This window comes from Artibeus jamaicensis, unplaced genomic scaffold, assembly GCF_021234435.1.
Source record: "Artibeus jamaicensis isolate MK-2021 breed Jamaican fruit bat unplaced genomic scaffold, CSHL_Jam_final contig_332, whole genome shotgun sequence".
In the NCBI taxonomy this organism is placed as follows: Eukaryota; Metazoa; Chordata; class Mammalia; order Chiroptera; family Phyllostomidae; genus Artibeus; species Artibeus jamaicensis.
The window spans coordinates 20,269,803-20,292,333 of NW_026521788.1; the positions used below are offsets into that span (position 1 = coordinate 20,269,803).

The following is a 22,531-nucleotide window of genomic DNA, read 5'->3' on the forward strand; positions in this document are numbered from 1 at the left end:
TGTTTACTAAAAAAGGTTAAGTAAACTAATCCATAAAGAAAGAGGAAAACAAGGAACTTAGGTTTAAATCAGAAGTGAGATTGTTGCCTTAAGATGTAGCAAGATGTTGAAACTGAACAACCCATAGCAGTGTCTACCCTTCTACTCTGAGCATGCCTGATGACACTCCCTGGAACTCTGATGAGATGGTCATCACAGAACCATGACAGATACCAATCATTGGCTTCTGGTGAATCTAAGTAAGCCAGTGAGCACTCAAGTTATGGTAGACACACAACTTACTTAGATTAGTCTTATCCAAACCACTAATTTATGGACATAAATCAGACTGAAAAAATTAGATCAGATCATTCAGAATTCATTCTCCCCATTTCTTGACCACAATAATCTCAAATACCACAGAAAGTTCAGCCCTGGCCCAGTGTCTCTGTAGGAGGATTGTACTGTACACCAAAAGGCTGGAGGTTCAATCCCAGTCAGGTCACATATGGAAGGTAACCAATCAATGTTTCTCTCTCTCTCTCCCCCTATCCCTCCTCCCTATCTCTCTAAAATCAATAAATATATATCAGGTAAGGATTTAAAAAATAGATTCAGTGCTCCTGTGAGGAGCCAGGAAGAACTATAAGATCCTATCTCCCCAAAACAAAGTAATCTGGTGGTCACTCAGAATCTACTTAGCTAGCCAACTATAAACTTACAAATTTAAAGGTGAAAAAATGTGCACAACTTCCATGAAGCAATACTAATTTTATCAGAGAAGGATTTCTTTACTGATAGAATTCATGCCTGCATTGCAACCATTTGTTTGGTGCCAGGAATTAGTTGGTATTCAATAAATATTTTCTGAATGAATTAGTTTAATAACTGCAATTAAACTTTATTAAGAAAAAAGTTAGAATTTTTCAAGTAGACCATTAGCTGTCATTATTTTCCTAAGCATAGAATTTACATAACTCTAATCAGCAAGCAAATATTTATTTAGCCTTTAGAATGTGCTCAGTGCGACAATCAGTGCAATGACTGAGACAATGCAGGTATAACATGTGTCCTTGCCCTCAAGGAGCTTGCTAACTAGCTAAAGAAATCATCCTAATTGTTATAGTACCAATCATAAGAACTATCTGTCTTCAGAAAAGGGATGGTGGCTAGAAAGGTCAAAGAAGGCTTCAGAGATGTATTTCGATTTTAGTTAAACCTTGAAGAGTGAGAAGGATTCAGGTAGAAATTTACTCATTTGTTCATTCATTTATTCATTCATTCAGCAAATACCTATGGATTTACTAAAGTGACTCACCAGGAATACAAAACAATTCTGTGTCATTTGAGGTCAAGGACCTTCTTTTGAAACCATATCTAAAACTATTCTGAGAGGGTAGTTCAAAATCTAACAGAGCAACCAGATAAATGTAATCAAAACATTGCAATATTGTGTAATAAGAGCTGTGATAGAAGTATGTATAGGATGCAATAACTCAGAGTAAAATGTGGTCACTTTCCTGGAGTGCAGGGTAAAAAAAGAGTTAACATGGGAGGTGCTACTTCAGTTCGAGGAAACCAAGGGTAGAAAAGGAAAGCAAGTGCAAAGGCCCAGAGAAAAGTGTTTTCAGGCAACTGCAAGTACTTGGCTATGTGGAGGACATGGGATAACATGTAAGAAAGGATGAGGGGAAAGTCTGAAGAAGTAGGCAGGGGAATGGGTTGCTTTAGGCCAGATCCATTCAACTTGTTCATATGAAGGTACAGACACTGGAATTGAAATATTTTTACGTAACAGGAACAAAACTGATTGAACTAGAAAAACTAGAGTCAGATGATTTTGAAGAGCCTTGAAAGCAAAGCAGAATGGTTTAGACTTGGTTTCAGAACCAAGTGGGTACCATCCACAGTTGTGTGTAGGAAAGTAACAATATGAAAGGGAGCACTTAGGTAGAATCAACCTGGGAGAATGGTAGGCTATAAATGAATGGAGCAAAGAGGCCACTAAAGAAGCCATCCCAGGCATCAAGTGCTCTCATATAACTGGGGTAGAAGCACTGGGGAAATAATGATATGAACAAGCAATACTTAGGAGAAAAGAAATCAAGGTGAACTGGTGACTAACTAGCTAGGAAGGATGGGTAAAAAAAATGTACAAGTTTGAAGCTGGACCCACCTGATGGGGGTCACTGGCAAGAATGAAGAAAATGGAAGAGGTGGCTGATTTATGGAGAAGGGTTAATTACTTGAATGTGAGGAGTTAAAGGGACCATAATCAAAAGGCTGTCAGAAATGCAGGATTGAAGGTCAAATGAGAAGGCAGTGGAACTGGAAAAAGTCCATGGTATTACATGGACACCAGGAAAAGTCTGACACAATATCTCTGTAATTACAAGGGGACTAAAAATACAAGTAATACTTGGAACTAACTTCTAGTGGTGTTAGGCTGGAATGGTGTTTTCCAACCTTTTAGCAGTAAGTCCTCCCACTAGCTCATCTGTTACACATTACCCAATACATACCTCGCATACACACACACACACACACACACACACACACACACACACACACACACTTCTTTGAAAGACAAAATTAGTACTTTGGGGATTTAATAGTGTTTCTTAGAAAGAGCCTCTAGCCCCTACGTACTTGCTTTCCATGGAAACAAAGACATCTTCACAAGTCCCAAACCCAAGAACATAGATTTTGATCCAGACGATTCTTTTAAAATGCATTAAAATAGCCCTGGCTGGTGTAGCTGAGTTATTTGGGCATTATCCCGCAAAGTGAAAGGTTGTTGGTTCGATTCTTGGTCAGGGCGTATGCGCACAGTTTCCGTCCCTGGTCAGAACAAGAGGCAACTGATAGGTGTTTCTCTCACTCTCTTTCTTCTTCCCTTCCATCTCTCTATAAACAAACAAACAAACAAACAAACAAACAAATAAATAAATAAAATGCATTAAAATAATGATGAGCCATTTTGGGTTGCCACATAGGAACGCCAACAGTCAGTAAAGAAAACCCTCCTTTTGCTGTTTTTCAAAGAAATACAGTAAGTCTTCCTGGAAACAGGGCTCTAACCTTGTAGCTATATGCTCTTGCATATAATTAGTATTTTACTTACGTTCTTGTAAGCCTAGTATAGCACATTGGAAAATCATTTTTACATATGTTTGTTGACTTCCTAATGAAGTGGGTGGAAATTGCTGTTTTGTAGGGATAAGATCCTATATCACTAGCATTGTTTAAAGTTTGTTAATCTTGGACATAGCTTCATTGGGGGATTTGTCTTAGAAAATGAAACACATTCATGCATTACCCACAGATGAAAGAGTCTACAGGAATTCACAGCAAATGGCCATGATCCCTTTTTGTATTCTGACTCCAAATTCTTTCCCCAGGAATGTACAGCTGGGTCACACTAAGTATATTTACTTAGTACACAACCTTCTGAAGCAGCACAAATTTACCTTTTATAGATGTCAATGGCTGCTTTGGCTGTTTAATTTTTCTCTTTTTTAAAGTATATTTTATTGATTATGCTATCAGAGTTGTCCCAATATTTCCCTCTATGTACCCCTCCACCTGGTACCTCCTTCCCTCCAGCAATACCCTCACTTAGTGCATGTCCCTGGGTCATGCATATAAGTTCTTTGGCTTCCCCATTGCCTATATTGTTAACATCCTCCTGTCTATTTTGTACCTACCCAGTTATACTTCTAAATCTCTATACCTTTCCCTCATTCTCCCCCTTCTTTCCAGCTGATAACCCTCCAAATGATCTCCACATCTACGATTCTATTCCTGTTCTAATTGTTTGCTGAATTTATTTTTGTTTTTTAGATTCAGTTGTTGATAGTTGTGAGTTTATTGTCATTTTACTGTTCATAGTTTTGATATTCTTCTTTTTCTTAAATTAGTCCCTTTAACATTTCATATAAGGGCTTGGTGATGGTGAACTCCTTTAGCTTTACCTTGTCTGGGAAGCACTTTATCTGTCCTTCAATTCTAAATGATAGCTTTGCTGGATAGAGTAATCTTGGTTATAGGTCCATGCATGACTTGGAACACTGCTTTCCAGCCCCTTCTTGCCTGCAAACTTTCATTTGGGAAATCAGCTAATAGTCTTATAGAAATCCCTTTGCAGGCTACTCTCTGCCTTTCTCTTGCTGCTTTTAAGATTCTCTCTTTATATTTAATCTTTGGCATTTTAATTATGATGTGTCTTGGTGTGGACCTCTTTGGGTCCAACTTTTTTGGGACTCTCTGTGCTTCCTAGACTTGTATGTCTGTTTCCTTCACTAAATTAGGGAAGTTCTCTTTCATTAGTTTTTCAATTACGTTTTCAATTTCTTGTTCTTCCTCTTCTCCTTCTATCATCCGTATGATTTGGATGTTGGCCCTTTTGGAGATGTCCCAGTCTTCTTAAACTCTCTTCATTTTTTTAAATTCTTGTTTCTTCATTTTGTTCTGGTTGATCATTTATTTCTTTTTTACATTCCGAATTCCCCATTTCCTGTGTATTTTTCTTTATTTCCCTTAATTCAGCCTTCATTTTTCCTTTTTGCTTTTTCCATATTCAATGAGATCTTTGAGCATTCTGACCACCAGTGTTTTTAACTCTGCGTTTGATAGGTTGGCTGTCTCCTCATCCCTTAGTTCTTTTTCTGGGGTTCTGTTCTGTTCCTTCACTTGGGCCATATTTCTTTGTCTCCTCATTTGACATCCTCCCTGTGTCTGTGTACTAGGTAGAGCTGCTTTGATTTCCTGTCTTAGTGCACCAGTTTTATTGTGTGGGGAGGAGCCTTGGGTATTTGCCAGGGCAGGGCAACCTGCTTCAAGGCTTTGTCGCTTCATGTGGGGAGGGGTCAAAGAGGGGCCAATACTGCTGCTGGTTGACTTCTGGCTGACTTGCCTGGCACTTTCCCCTTTCCCAGTCACTTCACCCACTTCCCATATGTAACTGGTGCCCCTCCAGCTGCTGTCTTGGTTGTGGTTCCCAAATTAGGTGGGTTTACTACTTCCCGGGCTCTCCTGAAAAACTGGCAGTTTCTTCCAGTCCCCCAATCCCCACTGGGTTTACAGCCAGAAGTTATGCAGCTTTATTTGTCCTGAGCTTGGAACCCTGGGCTTTGTGGTCTAGCCTGGGGCTGGTGTTGCTCGCTCACAAGTTGTCCCTGATTTTTATCCACCACGTGAATATGAGACTGCTCATTCTGCCTGCAGCTCTGCCTTACCACCCCTGGCTTGCCAACACCACACCATGTCCTCTTGGCCTGGATTCCCCGTCTCTGCCTCCTCTAACCCATCTGAACGAATATAGCCTCTTTAAATCCTTGGTTGTCAGACTTCGGTACAGTTCTGTATATTTTTCTGGGTAATTTTCTGGCAGTTCTGGGTGTTTTTAGTTTTTAAGTTAGTTGTGTTCCTTCTTATGGTTGTGCAATGAGGCAAAGTGTGTCCACCTATGCCTCCATCTTGACCAGAAGCCTGTTATATTTTTTTATTGGTACTTCTGGACCTATGCCTTCAAGTAGTGTGCTGACGAAATAAATTCACTCTAAGGACAAATATGTTTATCTTAAATAACAGTGGAATTCTTTAAAATATTATAAGTAATTATACAGGGTGGAGCCAAAGTAGGTTTACAGTTGTGAGCATGTGAAACAGTTTACTTTATTGTTTATTATTATATTATTTTCCATGTGAACAACTGTAAACCCACTTTGGCCCCACCCTGTTATATGCAATTATAACGTAAAATATTGTGTAAATATTTTAAAATACTACATTATTTAGGGCCTTTTTCTTCTTCCTTTTGGGAAAATCCAGATACCTTCTTAATTCATTCATTGAGGAAATATTAAGTGAAAATTATGAGCCATGTACTGTTTTGTTATAGGCACAAAGATTAAAGGAATGAACAAAAAAATCTCCTGCCTTCATGGAGCTTAGAGTCTAGAAGGGAATACAAATAATAAAATAAAAAATTTCACAAATAATTGTATAATTACAATTGTGATAAATGTTATAAATGAGGGGGATGTAACTAACTGACCAAACCTTGTAGGTACATTAGGGAAGGTTTCCTTGAAAAGTGGCATTTGAGCTAAGACATAAAAGATGACTAGGAGTTAGTCCAGCACAGTAGAGTGTGGGGAAAAGTGTTACAGCATGAGGGAACGGCAAATTGGAAGTCCTTGAAGCAGGCAGCAACAAATTGTTGGCTTAAAGAAGTTGAAGAAAGTGGTATCACCAGAACATGAAAAGTGTATAGGAAATGGTCTGAGATAAGTTTAGAGATGAACAGAAGCTAGATTTTGGGAAACTCCTAGAACATGCTACTAAAAGTAGGTCCCTGGATCAGCAGTGTGAGCATCACCCAGGATCTTGGTGGATATACAAATTCACAGGTTCCACCTTGGACTTACTGATTCAGGATCTGTAGGGGTGAGGCCCATACATCTGTATTTTAACAAACTGATCTTTGTTTCTGTGCTGAGCATGCTTGCAGTTTCTTCAGAGATATCCTGACTTGGAAGCACCTCCCCATGGGGACCTCACACTTGCTGGGTTCCTTGACCCAGATGTTGTAATCTCCAGTTAACATTTTAGCACCTGCTGCTCAGTCCTTCCTCCAACTGAGCACCCCTCACAGACTCTGTTGCAGTCACTTCACTGTAGCACATGGTGCTTTGAGGAAGGATCTGTTTCAAGATGAAAAACTAGTCTAGTTTATGTCCCTAAACAATATTGATACAGAAGTATTTATAGGCAAAATGACAAAAATCCTGGATTTACTTTAAAATAATCCAAGGTGGGAAGAGGTGGAGAAGATAAAAGAAACATTGTCATTTGTTGAAGCTAAGTAATGTATACATGGGGTTTATTATGCCAGCTTCTCTACTGTGTGTATGTTTGAAAGTTTCTATAATAAAACATTTTTAAATGATATTAACAAGTTTTATATGTTTTGAAATGTCATATAAGTGGAATTATAATGTATATATATATTCTTCTACTACTTGAAGTTTTCCCCTAAAATATATATCCATGTTTTGCATATAACTCTAATTCACTCTTTTTTATTACTATATGGTATTTAACTGCAAGGCTAGAAGATATTGATGTACATTTGTGTTGCTTCAAATTTTTTCCTAATATGAACAGTATTATTATAAAACATTCTAATACATTTTTCTGTTGCATGAGCATGTGTGTCTAGGCATTAAATTGCAGGCAGAGTATGTACAATTTCAACTTTATAATAATGTGAGCGTATTTTCCAAAAGAGTTGTTTCAATTAACATTCCCACCAACATTGTATATGAGTTCTGGTTGTTCTGTGTGGGGGAGTTTTGCCCCTAGAGCCCCCCCATCCACCATGGATAAGAATAAGTCTACCAAGACATGATCTGCTTGGGGAGAAAAGGTGACCCATCTCTCAAAGGAGAAGGTCCAAGAGCCTTTTCCTCAACGGGCTTTTCTTGGGTTAGTTGTGCACAGAGTTCAGGTAAAGCTCATTAATCATTATCAGGCAGTAAGGATCAAACCATAGATAACATACAAAGAACTCAGGGCTTATTTTGAGTCAGGGTCAGATAGTTAAAGGGCCATAAAACTTTGGAGAACAAACTTATTTTATGCTTTCACAGGATTTCATGCATTCTTTCTTAGGCCTGATCACCCCCAGGAACTGCTTGTTCCTACTCAGGGCTGCATCGCCCTCTGTCACCGTTTCAGGCTTAAGCAAGGCAGGGGAAGTAAGGCAGCCAAGAGATTAAGAGACTTCTTGCAGACAGAATGAGGACTCAGGCTATGTGAAAGCTGAGGGGGGAGGGTTCATCACCCTCTTTTTCTATAGCCCTCCAAGTCCTTCCCTGGGAGCCCCTTTCGTGACCATACCTATCTTAGGTCATCCCTCCCTTGAGGAATCTTACCTACCTGTCATTGGCTAACCAGTCATCCACCCAGGGCCAGGCAGGGTGAAGTAAAGGGGGCAGAAGCAGTGCTCCTGCTGGGAAGATAAGCTTTGGCTCCTTAGTGGCTTATGGTCCCAAGGTCTGTCACTCAGCCTTAACCATTGCGGGGGTGGGGGGGTGTTACAGCTTCTGAAACCAGGCAGGGCGACTACCAACAGTTCTATATTGTTGCCAATACAGACATCATAAGACTTTAAAATTTTTGCCTATCTGATGGGTATAAAGTATTATCTTGTTATGATTTTGATTTTCATTCCCATAGTTACTAACAAGTTGAGAGTTTTAAAAATACATTTATTGACTATTCAGGGTTCATTTTCTCTGAAGAGTCTGTTTATATTTCTTACTCGCTTTTCTGTCAGTTTGTTTCTTTTTTTCTTATTGATTTGTAAGACTTCTAAGAATATGATCAGGATTCCAATCATATGACATATGTGGTGTGAAAATATCCTCTCCTTCTCTGATTTGTCTTTTTATAGTTTCTATGATATTTTTTGATAGTTGGCTTTTCTTAACTTTAGTGTCAAATTAGTTAATTTTTTATGGCTTTGATTTTTATAGTTTGTGTCTTACAGAATAGTTTCTACCATCAAAGTAATAAGGATATTCTTATATATTGTCTTCTTAAAGTTTTATAGTTTTGCCTTTCATATTTAAGCTTTTAAATTTCTTTTCAACCACTTTTTTATTGTATTTTTTTTCATTACCATTTTCAGGGAGGGAGGTATAAAGAGACTAAACTTCTAATTTATTTAAAATTGATTTTTGTGTAAGGTGAAAAGCAGGGAACCGATTTCAATTTTTTTTAGACTGGATGACTAACTGTTCTAGTTCACTGAAAAGTACATCATTTCCCCAGTGATCTATAATGCCAGCTTCATCATAGTTCAAAACTCTGTAAATGTGTAGGTCTAGTTCTGGGATCTTCATTCTTTTCCTTGGCTCATTTACCTCATTACAAGAGACTTTTTATAGCTCTTGATTTCTACTGTTTTCCTTTTAAGGATTTGAGGCTCTTCTTGGCTGTTTTTTTATTATAAATTTTATTTCAAAATTTAAATTATATTATAAATTATATTTTAAAATTTAAAAGTAAAGATCTTTGTATCTTTTTTTTTGCAATTTAATTCCTAATGAGAACTTCATTAATTCTACCTGAGAGCTTCAGAAATATGTTTAACATAATTTAGGAGTATAAAAGCAGTTTTTCTGTTTTGATTATTTTTGAATTTAAAAAATCCTTTAATTTTTTTTCTTGTTCTCCTTGTCTTTTTCCTCTGCAATATAAATTTTAGAATCATCTTGTCAAATTCCACAAAATATATTTTTATATCCGTTAAGATTTTTTAGAACTACACAGAAGTGGTAGGTTGATTTAGGGAGAATTTGACATTTTTTTAAATATTGAGGCTTACCCCTGGCCAGGTAGCTCCATTGGTTCAAGTGTTGTCCCAATGCACCGAAGCTGTGAGTTTGATCTCTGGTTAGGCCACACACAAGAAGCAACCAATGAATGCATAAATAAGTGGACCAACAAATCAATGTTTCTGTCTCTCTCTAAAATTATAAGTAAAAATTTAAAATAAATTGATAAAATTAAATATTGAGTCCTTATATTCAGGATCTTAGTATATTTCTCCATCTATTTAGGTATTATTTAATGCCTTTCTATAAAGATTTGTAATTTTTCCTCTGAGTCTTACAAATCTTTGGTTAGATTTATTCATAGGTTTTTCATTTTATGCTATTATAAATACCTTTTTAAAAATCACAATCTTTGTTATGCATGAAATACAATTGTCCTTTATATATCTGCTTTCTAACCAACAACCTTGCTACAATGAGAATTTACCTATAGATTTTGGTGGGGGGGAGTCTTTTTCCTTTCTAATCCTGTGCCTTATATTTCATTTTCCTTATTGAGCTGCCTAAACCTTCTAAGACAATGTTGAATAGAAGTCGTGATACTAGGTACTATAGTCTTGTTTATGATATGAAAGGAATTACTTCCATTTTTCACCATTATGTAGCATCTTGTTATCATTTTCTTTTTTAGGAATATTAAGGTTTTCTACAAATTAATGAATGCTGAAATTTTCTTGAGATCATTTTATTAATTTCCCCCTTTGTTCTGTTATATGGTAAAGGACATTGATCTTATAATGTTAAACAAAACTTGAATTCTTGAGACAAACAAATGCAACATCATGAGAGACTCCAAATTGAACAAATAGAAGAATTTATTCTGAAAGGTTAACAGCAAAATGAAGAAAGAAAGAAATGTACTTTAAATATGTCATTGGAAGGAACCAAGTACACTGCATTAATAACAAAACCAGAAAATTTAATTCACTCATTTGTTTATTCATGTATTCAATAATTATTTCTTTGGTTCTCACTATGCATCAGGAAGTATTCGAAGACTTAGGATTTGTCAGTAAATAGAGTAAAATTTCCTGAAAACTTTATTCTAGCTGAGGTGAAGGACAATAGATAGTAAATTTCATAAAGGGGTGAATTACATAGTAATTTAATAATAAGTACTCTGATAGAAAAATAGGAATTATAGAAGGAAAAATAAAAATTTCTAGTCAGCCCTGCTCAAAGTAATTAGTCCTTTAAAAATTATTTTAGGAATTATTCTCATCTTCACATCCTCTGATTTGATATCTAAAATTGACTATGTGGTAAGGGGTAATCTTGATTATTTTATATTATCCAACTATGTACTCAGGCTTTTCTTAAGTTACCAAGAAGTTACCCCTGGGAGAACTCAAATTTAATAGCAGTTAAAGCATAGACAAATCCTCCCCAGTTGTACCCCTATATTCCTTTCAGTGGAATATAAGCATTAGATATGAAAATGTTTGTTAACTCAGTAACAGTCAAGTAGGACATACAAAACACTGAGCTGTGTTATAAAATCCAATATAACTTAGAGTCCTATTAGAAAACATTTAATATTATCATTTTGTCCAATATATTCCAGTTGACTCAGTATATGAAGACTCAGTTTGGGCAAAGAGAGAGCTGAAGATGTCAATAAGTAAATATACCACCTTTTACCTCTTTCTGGCTTTACACTCCCCATTTAAGATCAGGCATTGTTAAGCAAAGATGGTCATAGACGATCAAAGAAAGATCTTTTCTAGACCTCAAGCCTTCTTGAAAAAAGAAAACAAAACAGACTTTAGGCTATAATAACCCTAATTAAAATTCATTAGGATTTAAAAGTGTGTATACAACACCCATATTATATACATGGGTGTGACATGTGCACAACAAACATTTTTTAAAGCAGTGAGGATGCCATACTGACTAAGAGCCAGATAAATAAGTTAAGCAAAACAAATGTGATACTGTATTTTGCCATGTGTAATGCACACCCATGTTTTATGTGCAATATACACAGAATTATTATACCTGTGGTATGTAATCATTATGCCAATGTATAATACACATCTTTATTTTTCCCCTAAAAATTTTGGGCAAAAAGTGGGCATTATCTACAGCAAAATATGGTAATCTCTGCCCTGTGGTCTTTATTGTCCAATAGAGGAGAAGGATGTGTATATAAAATAAATATATAATTGTAAGTGCTATATAGGTGCTGTGGTGGAAATGAACATGGTATGAGGAGAGGAAACAATAAGAGGTAGGACAGAGTATTGGAAGGGCTGAAGCAGAGCTAAAGAAAGGCTCTGAGTAATCCTTCTTTTAATGAGCATTATTACTGGTGAGTCAGAATAACACGTTCAAATTACATTTAGAAGTTGCTAATGTGCTAAAGCAATGAGTCATAATATTTACCCTAGCCATATTTTAGATAAAAGAGTCGCCTAACAGCAGAATAATGATATGCGACCCAAAAGTTCAGTTAAAAATGAAAATGGTATCTCTTCAGTGTCTTCATTCTCAGGCTGTGGCTAGCCAAGTTAGCAGATCTGGTGATCTCTCCTCAGTGCATTCTAGGTGAGTTGTTCTTTATCATCTGGACCTGCCCTATTTCCCCAGATCACTGACTCATTTCTGCTCAGCCATGAATCACGGCTATTCTATAAACGTCCTGAGAATTTGGCATTCTAAAACATGCAGCTGGGCCAGGGCATTTCTATGAAAGCATTCCCTAACATGGATAGACATTTGAAGAAAGTAGTTTTCCTCCTTACCCTCAAAAGTCTTCAGGGTTGCTGGGTAAATTTGAATACCTTTTCAGAAGGCGGCCTGCTTGGTGTGTTATTTCTGAGTGGGTCATGGTATTAAAGTTAGAGTGATGGCTACTGATTGTCCTTTGGAGTTGGCTGAAGCCATCCTGGCCATCAGAGTAAGGACAAAAACGCTTCTGACAGAGAGTTTGGGCATTTGAATTATTCCACCTATTGCTTTCTGGCTGTCCAGTTGCTCATAGATGTTTCCACTCTCATTTTGGTAAGGAAGAGAAACATTATCTAAAGAAATGAGATAATTTTATAATATTTATGTAAGGGAAGGTATTTATGGTTTTTGAAATATTTGTATTTGCTTTATCAAATTAATACGGGTACATTGCATAAAAAGTCAAATGATAAAGAACAGGCCAATTTCAACTCTTTCTGCAGTGTTCTATTTATCTACCTCTTGATTTATAAATAATATTCCAGTGGATCTCAAACTTTTCTTCTCAAGATCCCTTTGCAGTCTTAAAAGTCAATGAGACTCAAAAGGGAGGTTTTATTTATGGGGGTTATATCTATACAGTAATTATCACATTAGAAATTAAAATTGAGAAATGTTTTACTTATTTACTTATCCATTTTTAAATAATAGTAAACATGCTGACAAATCATTTTATTTAAAATATTGTATTTCCAAAAATTTTGTGAGAAGAGTGGCATTGTTTTACATTTTTTGCAAATCTCTTTAATGTCTGTCTTCACTGAAGACAGCTGGATTCTCCTATTTACTTCTGCATTCAGTTTGTTATAATATGATGTTTGGGTTGAACTAAATTTCTTAAATCCAGCCTTATATAGATATGTATTTGGGGAAAAGAGGACTATTTTAATAACATTTTCAGATAATGCTGCTATTCTTGTTTGATACTATGTTTAAATTCAACTAGCTCTGGTTTCTTTAAGCTTAATAGCAATGTGAAACCTGAAATCATACCAATGCATTTTACAGTCTGCTATAGTAAAACCCTTTGTCTTTAACTTTGGGTAACATCATCGATTGTGGTCATTTGGAAAATGAGTAATGCAGGTCTTCCAAATGTTGACACATTTTATTACATGATATTTTTAAAAGTCACTTTTGTCATTATCATCATTGATTTCATTAAAATTCTTTAAGCATTGGGACTTCCGCCAAGATGGAGGCGTAGGTGGGAATACTTTGCGTCCTCGCACAACCAAATCTAAAAACAATAAAGTTTTAACAATAATAAACGCAATCAAACCACACAGAAAATCAAATACGGAGTCCGAAAATAGGAAACTGCTCAGCTAAACCGGTGAGAGGGGCGAAGCCAGCAGCAGAGTGGGTCGAGCAAAAAAGATCCCCTGACCCGGGCAGTGCACAGGCAGCCGAGGGCATGGATTTCAGGCACGGGCTAGCTACAGGCAGAACCCAGGGAAGAGGCATGGCTGGCTGTCTGCAGTTGGTCGTGCATTTGCACACAGATAAACCAGTGAAGAGTCGAGCGTTGAGACAGATCACACAGGCCCTGGTGGCTCGCACATTTGTGCTCGGGTAAGCAGGCAGGGGTGAGTGGTGAGGTGGACTCGGCGAGCGGAGAGGACCGCCATTGCTCCCTCTCTGACCCCGCCCCCACATACTGCATCACAAACCAGCCACCTGGGTGGCCCCGCCCTGGTGAACAACTAAGGCTCCGCTCCTCATACTTAACGGGCTCAAACAGACCAAAAATGGCTCAAGAACAACTCACAGCCCCAGAGCCAATAAATCTAAGGAATGAAGAAATAGCCAAACTTTCAGGTGCACAGTTCAAAACACTGGTGATCAGGATGCTCGCAGAACTGGTTGATTTTAGTCACAAATTAGAGAAACATATGAAAGCTAAACTAATTGAAATGAATGGAAATACACAGGAAACCAATAGTGATGAAAAGGAAACTGGGACTCAAATCAAGGGAGCAGACCAGAAGGAAGGAAAAAATGACCAAACAGAAAAATATGAAGAAACAAGAATTCAAAAAAATGAGGAAAGGCTTAGGAACCTCCAGGACATCTTTAAACGCTCCAACAACCGAATTATAGGGGTACCAGAAGGGGAAGAGGAACAGTTACGAGTGGAAACCTGATTTGAACAAATAATAAAAGAGAACTTCCCCATTCTGGCAAAGGAAATAGATTTCTGGGAAATCCAGGAAGCTCAGAGAGTCCCAAAGAAGGTGGACCCAAGAAGGAACACACCAAGACACATCATCATTTCATTAGCCCAGATTAAAATGAAGGAGAGAATCCTAGAAGCAGCAAGAGATAAGGGGACAGTCACCTACAAAGGAGTTCCCATCAGACTGTCAGCTGATTTCTCAAAAGAGACCTTCCAGGCAAGAAGGGGCTGGAAAGAATTATTCCAAGTCATGAAAGCCAAGGACCTACAACCAAGATTGCTCTATCCAGCAAAGTTTTCATTTAGAATGGAAGGACAGATAAAGTGCTTCTCAGATAAGACCAAATTCAAGGAGTTCATCATCACCAAGCCCTTATTATATGAAATGTTAAAGGGACTTACCTAAGAAAAAGAAGATAAAAAAGATGAACAGTGAAAGGATAACAAGCTCACAGTTATTAACAACCACACCTAAAACAAAAGCAAACTAAGAGGACAGCTAGATCAGGAGTGAACCATAGAAATGAAGATCACATGGAGGGTTAGCAACAGGGGAGTGGGAGAAGGAGAAGGGGGGAGAAGGTACAGAAAATAAGCAGCATAGACAGTAGATAGAAAATAGATAGGGGGAGGGTAAGAATAGTAGGGAAAATATAGAATCTAAAGAACTTGAGACACGTGTTCATGAACTAAAGGGGGAGGGAATGGTGGGGGAGGGGTGTGCAGGGTGGAGGGGAACAGAGGGGGAAATGGAACAAATGTAAAGGCATAATCAATAAAATAAAAAATATTTTTAAAAATTAAAAATAAAATAAAAGTCTTTAAGCATTGGGAAGCCCTATGCTTACTGTGGGGGATCCAGGTTTTCCAAAACTCTTATTTTTCCCTGAAAGCTCAAATTTTTTCAATGGCAACAACTTTTATCAGTTATTTTTACTTGAAATGACAGGCGCACTTTCTTCATTTTTGAGGAAATGACTACTGAAGAGCCAAGTCCAAATAACCACAACCCATCAGTTGCTCATCAGTGCCTAGTTCAACTAAAAAAAAAATCACAACGTGCGTTCTCATACCCTGGGCATGAAATGTTTTACTTATTTACTTATCCATTGTGCAGTAGAAGTGCCTTGTGCTACTTCCCATTTCACCAGAATGTTAGAAAGACATGAACTCAAAGTTGAGGGGTTTTTTTAGGTAATGATTTTTCTGCTTCATCAAAGATCTGTTTAAGTAAAACTGGATTTTTTTTTAAAAACTGTGAGAGTGGTAGTGAAGAGCACAATGACCTCTAGTGAATGTTGATAGTACCTTAATCTGTGCTGCTAAAGGACCAGCAATTTTACCCACTGTGGCTTTTGCACCATTAGTGTAAATGTCAACATGTGAAAAGACAAATGTCTTAGTGTTGCATGAAAATAGTTTTGCCTTCATAGAACATGAACTACACTTTGAGATTCAGGGTAATGTTTATGCCATTTTTGGCTTGCTGTGCTGATATGAGCTGTTTTCTATTGACTTCCTGTTCCAGAAGATGGGGGGTTAGCACCCCTTCACTAAACCAGCACCTCCATTGTTCCTGTCTGCATCACTCCAGTGTAATCACAGCACACTTTTCTTTAAAAGAAGATTTAAGAGACAGACTCATCCATAGAGAGCAGGAAGGCTGCTAAGGGGAGAGCAGGGGGTGGAGGGATTGAGGAAAAAAGGAAAAAGAGCTCATGGACATGGACAACATGTGGTGATTATGGAGATGAGGAAGAAGAGGGGTCCAAGGGGACTAAATGGTAATGGAAAAATACAGTACAAAAGATTTAATGTTTACCTTTTTGTTACTGTATAAATATTATTCACTGTCAAGCCCAGTAGGATAATATGAATGTTTCCTTGCTGGTACAACTTTTGACTTTGACCTGGAGTTGTTTACTATCTTATTTTTTATGTGCTTAGTTCTGTAGTCCCATCGCAAATTTGTCTCCAATCTCCAATACGTTTGTAAACCATCTCCTAAATATTCTGCTCCAAAGTCATCAGGCCCGTTGGTTTTTCCCTAGCGAAATCCCCCCTGAAGCCTTGTTTCCAATGTGGAGCAGCTGCTCCTGCAGGCAGAGACTCAGCCTTCATTCTGGGGCATCCCCGAACTGAAGAGAGGGTGCCGACCTGCTGCAGGGATCTAAATGCTCATCTCCAAAACTTGAAATAAGTTATGCTACTTTAAGTTCCGTGTCTCCTTGCTTGTTAGTGTGTTTCCACATCCCCAGACTTGTGTCTCCAGATCCTGAAACTTGCTGGAGTTCTGATATACAAACTAGCTTATTATTGACATCTCCAAACAGGCACTTGGTTTTCAGATTTTTCAACTCCCACATTTCTTATACAACACTAACACTCCATACACATTATTCTGCATCTTACTGTCAAAATTTTAACTGTATATCTTGGCTTTCTTCCTATATCTATACATCGTGATCTCATTCTCTTTTCCAATCTGCATAGTTCTATATGGCTGTACCAGTACCCCATGATGGACACTTTGGTTGTTCCCAATCATTTGCTATTTAAATGAGTAACCTGTAAATGTATCACTTTGTATGTATGCGAGTGTTTCTGTATGACAGATTCCCTCAAGTGGGATTGTTGGGTCAAAGGACAGATGCAGCTGTAATTTTGGCACTTGTTGCCGTATGCCTTTCATAGGAGGTGTACCACTTTACATTTCTACCAGCATTGTGAGAGAGTGGTCCGACTTCCACACCTTCGCCAATCTGAGACATGGCATTTCCCTGTAGTTTTAGTGTCACTTCCTCTTATGAAGCACCTCCACATACTAAACTTTATTTTATGTATTGTTCTGTGTAAACTTTTGGTCAAAAACTATGTTATAATAAAATTTTTTGTCTTTAAGTATAAAGAATTAAAATAAAATACCATAACCTGAAGACATATACTTAGGTTATTTGCCGGAGTTGGGCCACTCCTATGTGACTATGACCCACCCTCCTTACTTTGATGAGTCAGTAACTAACAAAATGTTTTTATTTAGCTATATCAGATGAAATTTTGTGGTAGAGAATGGGCACACTCAACTTCATGAACCTTTAATACTCCTTAGATTCCTCTCCAAATAAGCTGAACATGTACTTACTTATAGAAAGCTGTAAGTCTTTTTAGGAGAAACCTAGTTCCACATTAAAAGCCCTGCTCTTTGTAGTTGGCTGGATTTGCTTTCTCATCCACCTTCTCACAGTTGTATTATTCTTAATAGAAGTCACTTCCTAATTTTCCCAATAAAGGGTCAATGTGATTAGAATACTGCCAGGTGTTCTCACTCTTACAATTAAATTATACCACAGTAATGGATTATTTCATGTTCTCACTCTAAGTTTGTCACAGTTTTCTTCTTAGGGAACATCTGAATCCATTTGTGTTATTAATGCTCACATTTCAGTCGTGTGCAATATCTCCTTCCTTGCAGGTGGTATTGTGAAGGCAAGGAGCTTGAAAATTCCCCAGACATTCACATTGTCCAGGCGGGAAATCTGCACTCACTGACCATTGCTGAAGCCTTTGAAGAGGACACAGGACGATATTCCTGCTTTGCTTCTAACATCTATGGGACAGATTCAACTTCTGCTGAGATTTATATAGAAGGTAAAGCAAAATACTCTTGGAACATGGTACTTGCTGGTAAGACATATAGCTCTAATAAATAAATATTTATTGAGGGCTTACTTTACCATGCACTCTTTTAGGCAGTGGGGATAACAAAAGTGAACCCAATAGACAAAAATTCCTAGGTTCATGGAAAGATGGAATTTACAGTGTAATGGAGAAACATAAAATAAATGAGGTCAATAAATAAGATATACGATATGATAGGTATATGGAGGGGTTCAGATCACCAATTCCAATGTGTATGTGTGTTGGGAGCAGGGAGGGGGATTGCTTCCCATATCAACAAGCAATTCCCCATGACACCAATTGGGTGTCCTCCAATTTAACTCACTGTCTACCTGGAGCTCTGGAAGGGTCCAGAGTGTAGGAACTTCTGTCCCTGTGGAGCTGGGGAGTGTCACCCTCATGGTGTGGATGTGTTTGCCAACCTGAAAGCTCTCCAAACCCCCAGACTATTGGGATTTTGAGGAGGCTTCCTCACATATGTGTGATCAGTTATTTATTCCATTTCATGCCGCTCTTCACTCTCTAGGGGATTGGAAATGGGGCTGAAAATTCCAAGTTTCTAATCATGGCTCAGTCTTTCTGGTGACCAGCCCACATCCAGAAACCAGAGAGGAGCCCACCCAATTATCTTATTAGGACAAAAAAAACCCCACACCTATCGCCCTTATCACTTAGGACTTCATAAGAGTTTTAGGAGCTCTGTATCAGGAATTGGGTCAAAGACAAATTAGAAAAAGGGATGCTCTAAAGTCCTTATCACTTAAGAAATTTTAAGAGTTTTAGGGGCTCTGTGCCAGGAGCCAGGGCAGTGACTAATATATATTTTATTCTCTCTCTCTCTGTATATTCTGTATATATATATAACTCTTATTATATATATAATATACACACACACTATGGAAGGAATATGAATAGAAAGAAGGAAAAGGGGATAGGAAGTATGAATGTGGGGGGGGCTGCAATTGTAGATAGAGTGATCAAGGAAGACCTTACTAACTAGGTGACATGTAGGTGAAGACCTGGGGGAAAGGAAGCAGTAAGCCACAAAGATGTTCAAGGGAAAAGAACTCTAGGCAGAGAAAGCAACAAGCACAGTGGCCCTGAGTGTGCTCATTTTAAGATACAGAGATAAGTCAATGTGGCTCGGGTGGAGGAAACAAGGAAGAAAGAATCAGTTAGGTGAAAAGTTCAAGATGAGCTCAAGATGGGAGGAGGAAGGTGAGCAGATTATATAGGTCCTTGTAAGTCATTTGCAAGGACTTTGACTAATAGAGACAGGACATGATCTGACATAGCTTTTAACAGTCACTCTGGCTCCTGGGTAAGAATATACCACAGGGATTCAAGGGTAGAAGGGAGACCATTAAGCAACCTTGGAAAAGATTTATATCAGCACCAGATTTATATGACCAATTTTAGGGAATAAATAAATGTTCCTTATGTTCCTTATATATCTATGATAAGGTTTTTTTTCCATTTATCCCATCCACTGGGTTTTTCTGGGAACCACTCTTCGGCACTTTTATCAGCTATAATACTTTATTTATGCCTTGGCTTCAGCATTTAAATATTGTAGTATTATGGTATAAGTGCCCATTTACAAACTAGATTGTAAGGCTGGTACTGTCTCATTCTTTTGTATCTTCAATATAGTGCCAAGTATGTAGTGGGTATCTGATAAACATTTATTGAATAGATGTGTGAATAATGATACTAATAATGAATAATACATGAATAGAATTGTATTATATGTTTTCATTCTCAAATTTTTGGAGTACAATAAATGCCTCCAGATTTAGCTCTGTTAAATCTTTCTGGAATTTGATATATTGAGAAGCAAATCCAGAATCAAAGCTCTGATCAAGAGTGCTGAGATTGGATTGCTGATTTTTTTTTAATTTGTGGCAACAGAGCTTCAAACACCCCACTCCTAAAATGAAATGTGACTGTTAATATTAGGACTGGAAGGAAGAGCAACCACCTACACCTACAATGTTAGGAATCCAATGTCCACATAATCCCTTCTTCTATTTAATCTGTGTAAGTCAAGAGCAAGAGGATTGATAGACACCATATTAATGTCTTCAAAGAGTATTTTGTTAGTCCAAAAGCATCAGCAGGTGTTTTATATACATTTGGAATTTGGACCAATTAATTTGAACTTTATCACTAATTAGCCATGTGACCTTGAGCAAGTCCTTCATCTACTTAGGGTCTAGTTCCTTATATGTAAAAGTGACTGTTGGTGTAGGGAATCACTGAGTTCATTTCTATGTCTGAAATTTTATAGGTCTTCAAATGCCTTGGAACCAGTTTAAAAACTAGCATAAAAATTTCATATCTTGTTTTTATATTTCCAGGGGCTTCTTCTTCTGACTCAGAAGGGGACCCTAACAAGGAAGGAATGAATCGGTAATTCTAATTTTGCTTAAGTCTTGCCTAGCACATTAATTTTAATATTTCTAATATTTTAAAAATATCATTGAGGTAACACCAATGATATATTACCATACCTATATCTACAAAGTGAAAAAACAATGGTTAAAAAAATTCATGTTTCCTGAGTAAATAATATTACTTTCACAAGAACACAAAACCTGGTGATACAAAATTATATATGTGAGTGACCTAGGCAAGTCATAATCTTTTTTGCTGAACAATTGTACTGAGTACTGAACAGTTATTTTCATCTATCCATTACTTTCCACAAATACTGGCTAAGCACCTACTCTACCCCAGACACTTCACAAGATACAATGGGTACTAAGAAAAAATCAGATACTTCCTGCCTTCCCACTTACAGTCTAGTAGAAGGAAATACATAGCAAATATAGCAAGAGATGTACATTAAGTATATAGACAGTAAGAGTAATAAAGTGTAATAGACAATTATGTACAAGGTGCAAAAGACTTGGCATGAAGAACTCAGTTGGTTGAGGAGGGAAAGAGAGATCAGGAAGGGTGACACATAGTTGGTGGCCTTCAGCTTAAGCTTAAAAGAACAGCTAGTGGACACTCTCAAACAAGAGAGAGAAGGTCATTGTGGCCAAACAGGCTGTTGGGAGAAGGCATGAGAACTAGAAACAGACAGAACAGCCGTTCCTTGAGACCATCTGGAACAAGCAGCAGTATTTGGGAGACTGGTTAGAGAGTTGTTGGCTGTGTTTGCATAGTCCGTCCTCCCTTACAGGAAGTAATCATTCTTTAGGGGCAGAAATTATATCTTATTCTTCAAAATTCTTTATGTATGCCTACCTTGAAATGATAATTTACTTTTAGCGTTTGTCCAGATATGAAAATTCATAGCCAGAGTAGATGATTTCTTCCTTCAACTCACTTCCTTATTCTCATGGCTTCAGTTCAGTTTCTCCGTTTTTCCTGCCTCTTTATTGCCAGTTACCTCCTTACAGATGCCCCAGCCTTTTTCTTTGTCATAATTTCCAAATACATTCAGTTATTCTCTAAAAGATATTTCTGATCCAATCATTTTCCTGACGTAATTATCTACAGGAAACTAAAATACAAAACAAACAACATTTTTAAAAAATCTTAACATGGCACACAAAGCCTTATTCAGCAGAGTATCAACCAGGCCTTCCTGCCCTCTCCTCCCCACTCCTCCACCTCAAGCTCTACACACTGTTGCCATCTGACTCACACAATGTGCAGCTAATCCCCGCCCCCTTCTTCAAGCTGTGCGCTTTGCAAGGAATGTCCTATCTCCTTCTCTGCCTGGTCTTCAAAACCCAGTCAAGTTCTATAATAAACTTGTCCTCCATCGCACATTTATGCCTCCTTCCTCAATTCTTTCATAATATAGTTGTAAGCCTGATGTGTATTAATTTTGATACACATACTTAAATAAGCAAGAAATATCCCATTTGCTTATTTTCTTTACATCTACTTGTGGTAGGTAGGATTTAGCTTCAGTTATATGTAATAGACTCTCAAAATAATGACTTAAATAAGACAGGTATTTATTTCTCATTTGCATAAAAATATGGATTTAGCTGCTAAAACTTCACAGTCCACTGGGTTCCAATCTGCTTTCAGCTGTCTTCTTCATCTGATTCTAAGGTGTGGCCTCTCATCTTCTCAGTCTAAAACTGAAAGAAATGAGAACATTCCCTGCCCCTGCTTAAGGTCATTTCTCTTAAGTCACATATATCCCTGTCCCTCATATTTCATAACCAGAAAGTAGTCATGTGGCTACACTGTCTTCAGTGAAGGTTGGGAAATGCGGCCAGGTAAAAAAGTCAGGGTTTCTATTATTGTAGAAAAAGAAAATAGGTGCTTTGGGAACACTGATAGCCTCTGTATCACCACATAATTCTGCTTCTGAGGCCCCAACTTACCTGGGTAGGAAAATATTTAACCAGTCATTATTGGATGTCCCCTTCCTCCTCCATGATTGTGGAAAGATCCTTGGGATATAGATATGGATACAGATAGTATTTAATGTTAAACCATGCTCTATGCATCTCACATGAATTACCTTCTTTAACCCTCACAAAAACCCTATGATGTAAAAAAATTATTATTTTCCCATTTGAGAAAC

General features: G+C 37.6%; 1 protein-coding gene across 4 annotated transcripts in view; it reads left to right on the forward strand.

The window, feature by feature from the left end:
• The window catches only part of MYPN (myopalladin), a 126,680-nt gene that overhangs the window by 45,395 nt on the left and 58,754 nt on the right, over window positions 1-22,531 (forward strand). For all 4 annotated transcript variants that reach the window (XM_053663832.1, XM_053663833.1, XM_053663831.1 and 1 more), the window contains 2 exons: window positions 17,768-17,943; window positions 20,334-20,385. In XM_053663832.1, the coding sequence (XP_053519807.1) occupies window positions 17,768-17,943; window positions 20,334-20,385 (228 nt within the window). The remainder of the gene's footprint in view (window positions 1-17,767; window positions 17,944-20,333; window positions 20,386-22,531) is intronic.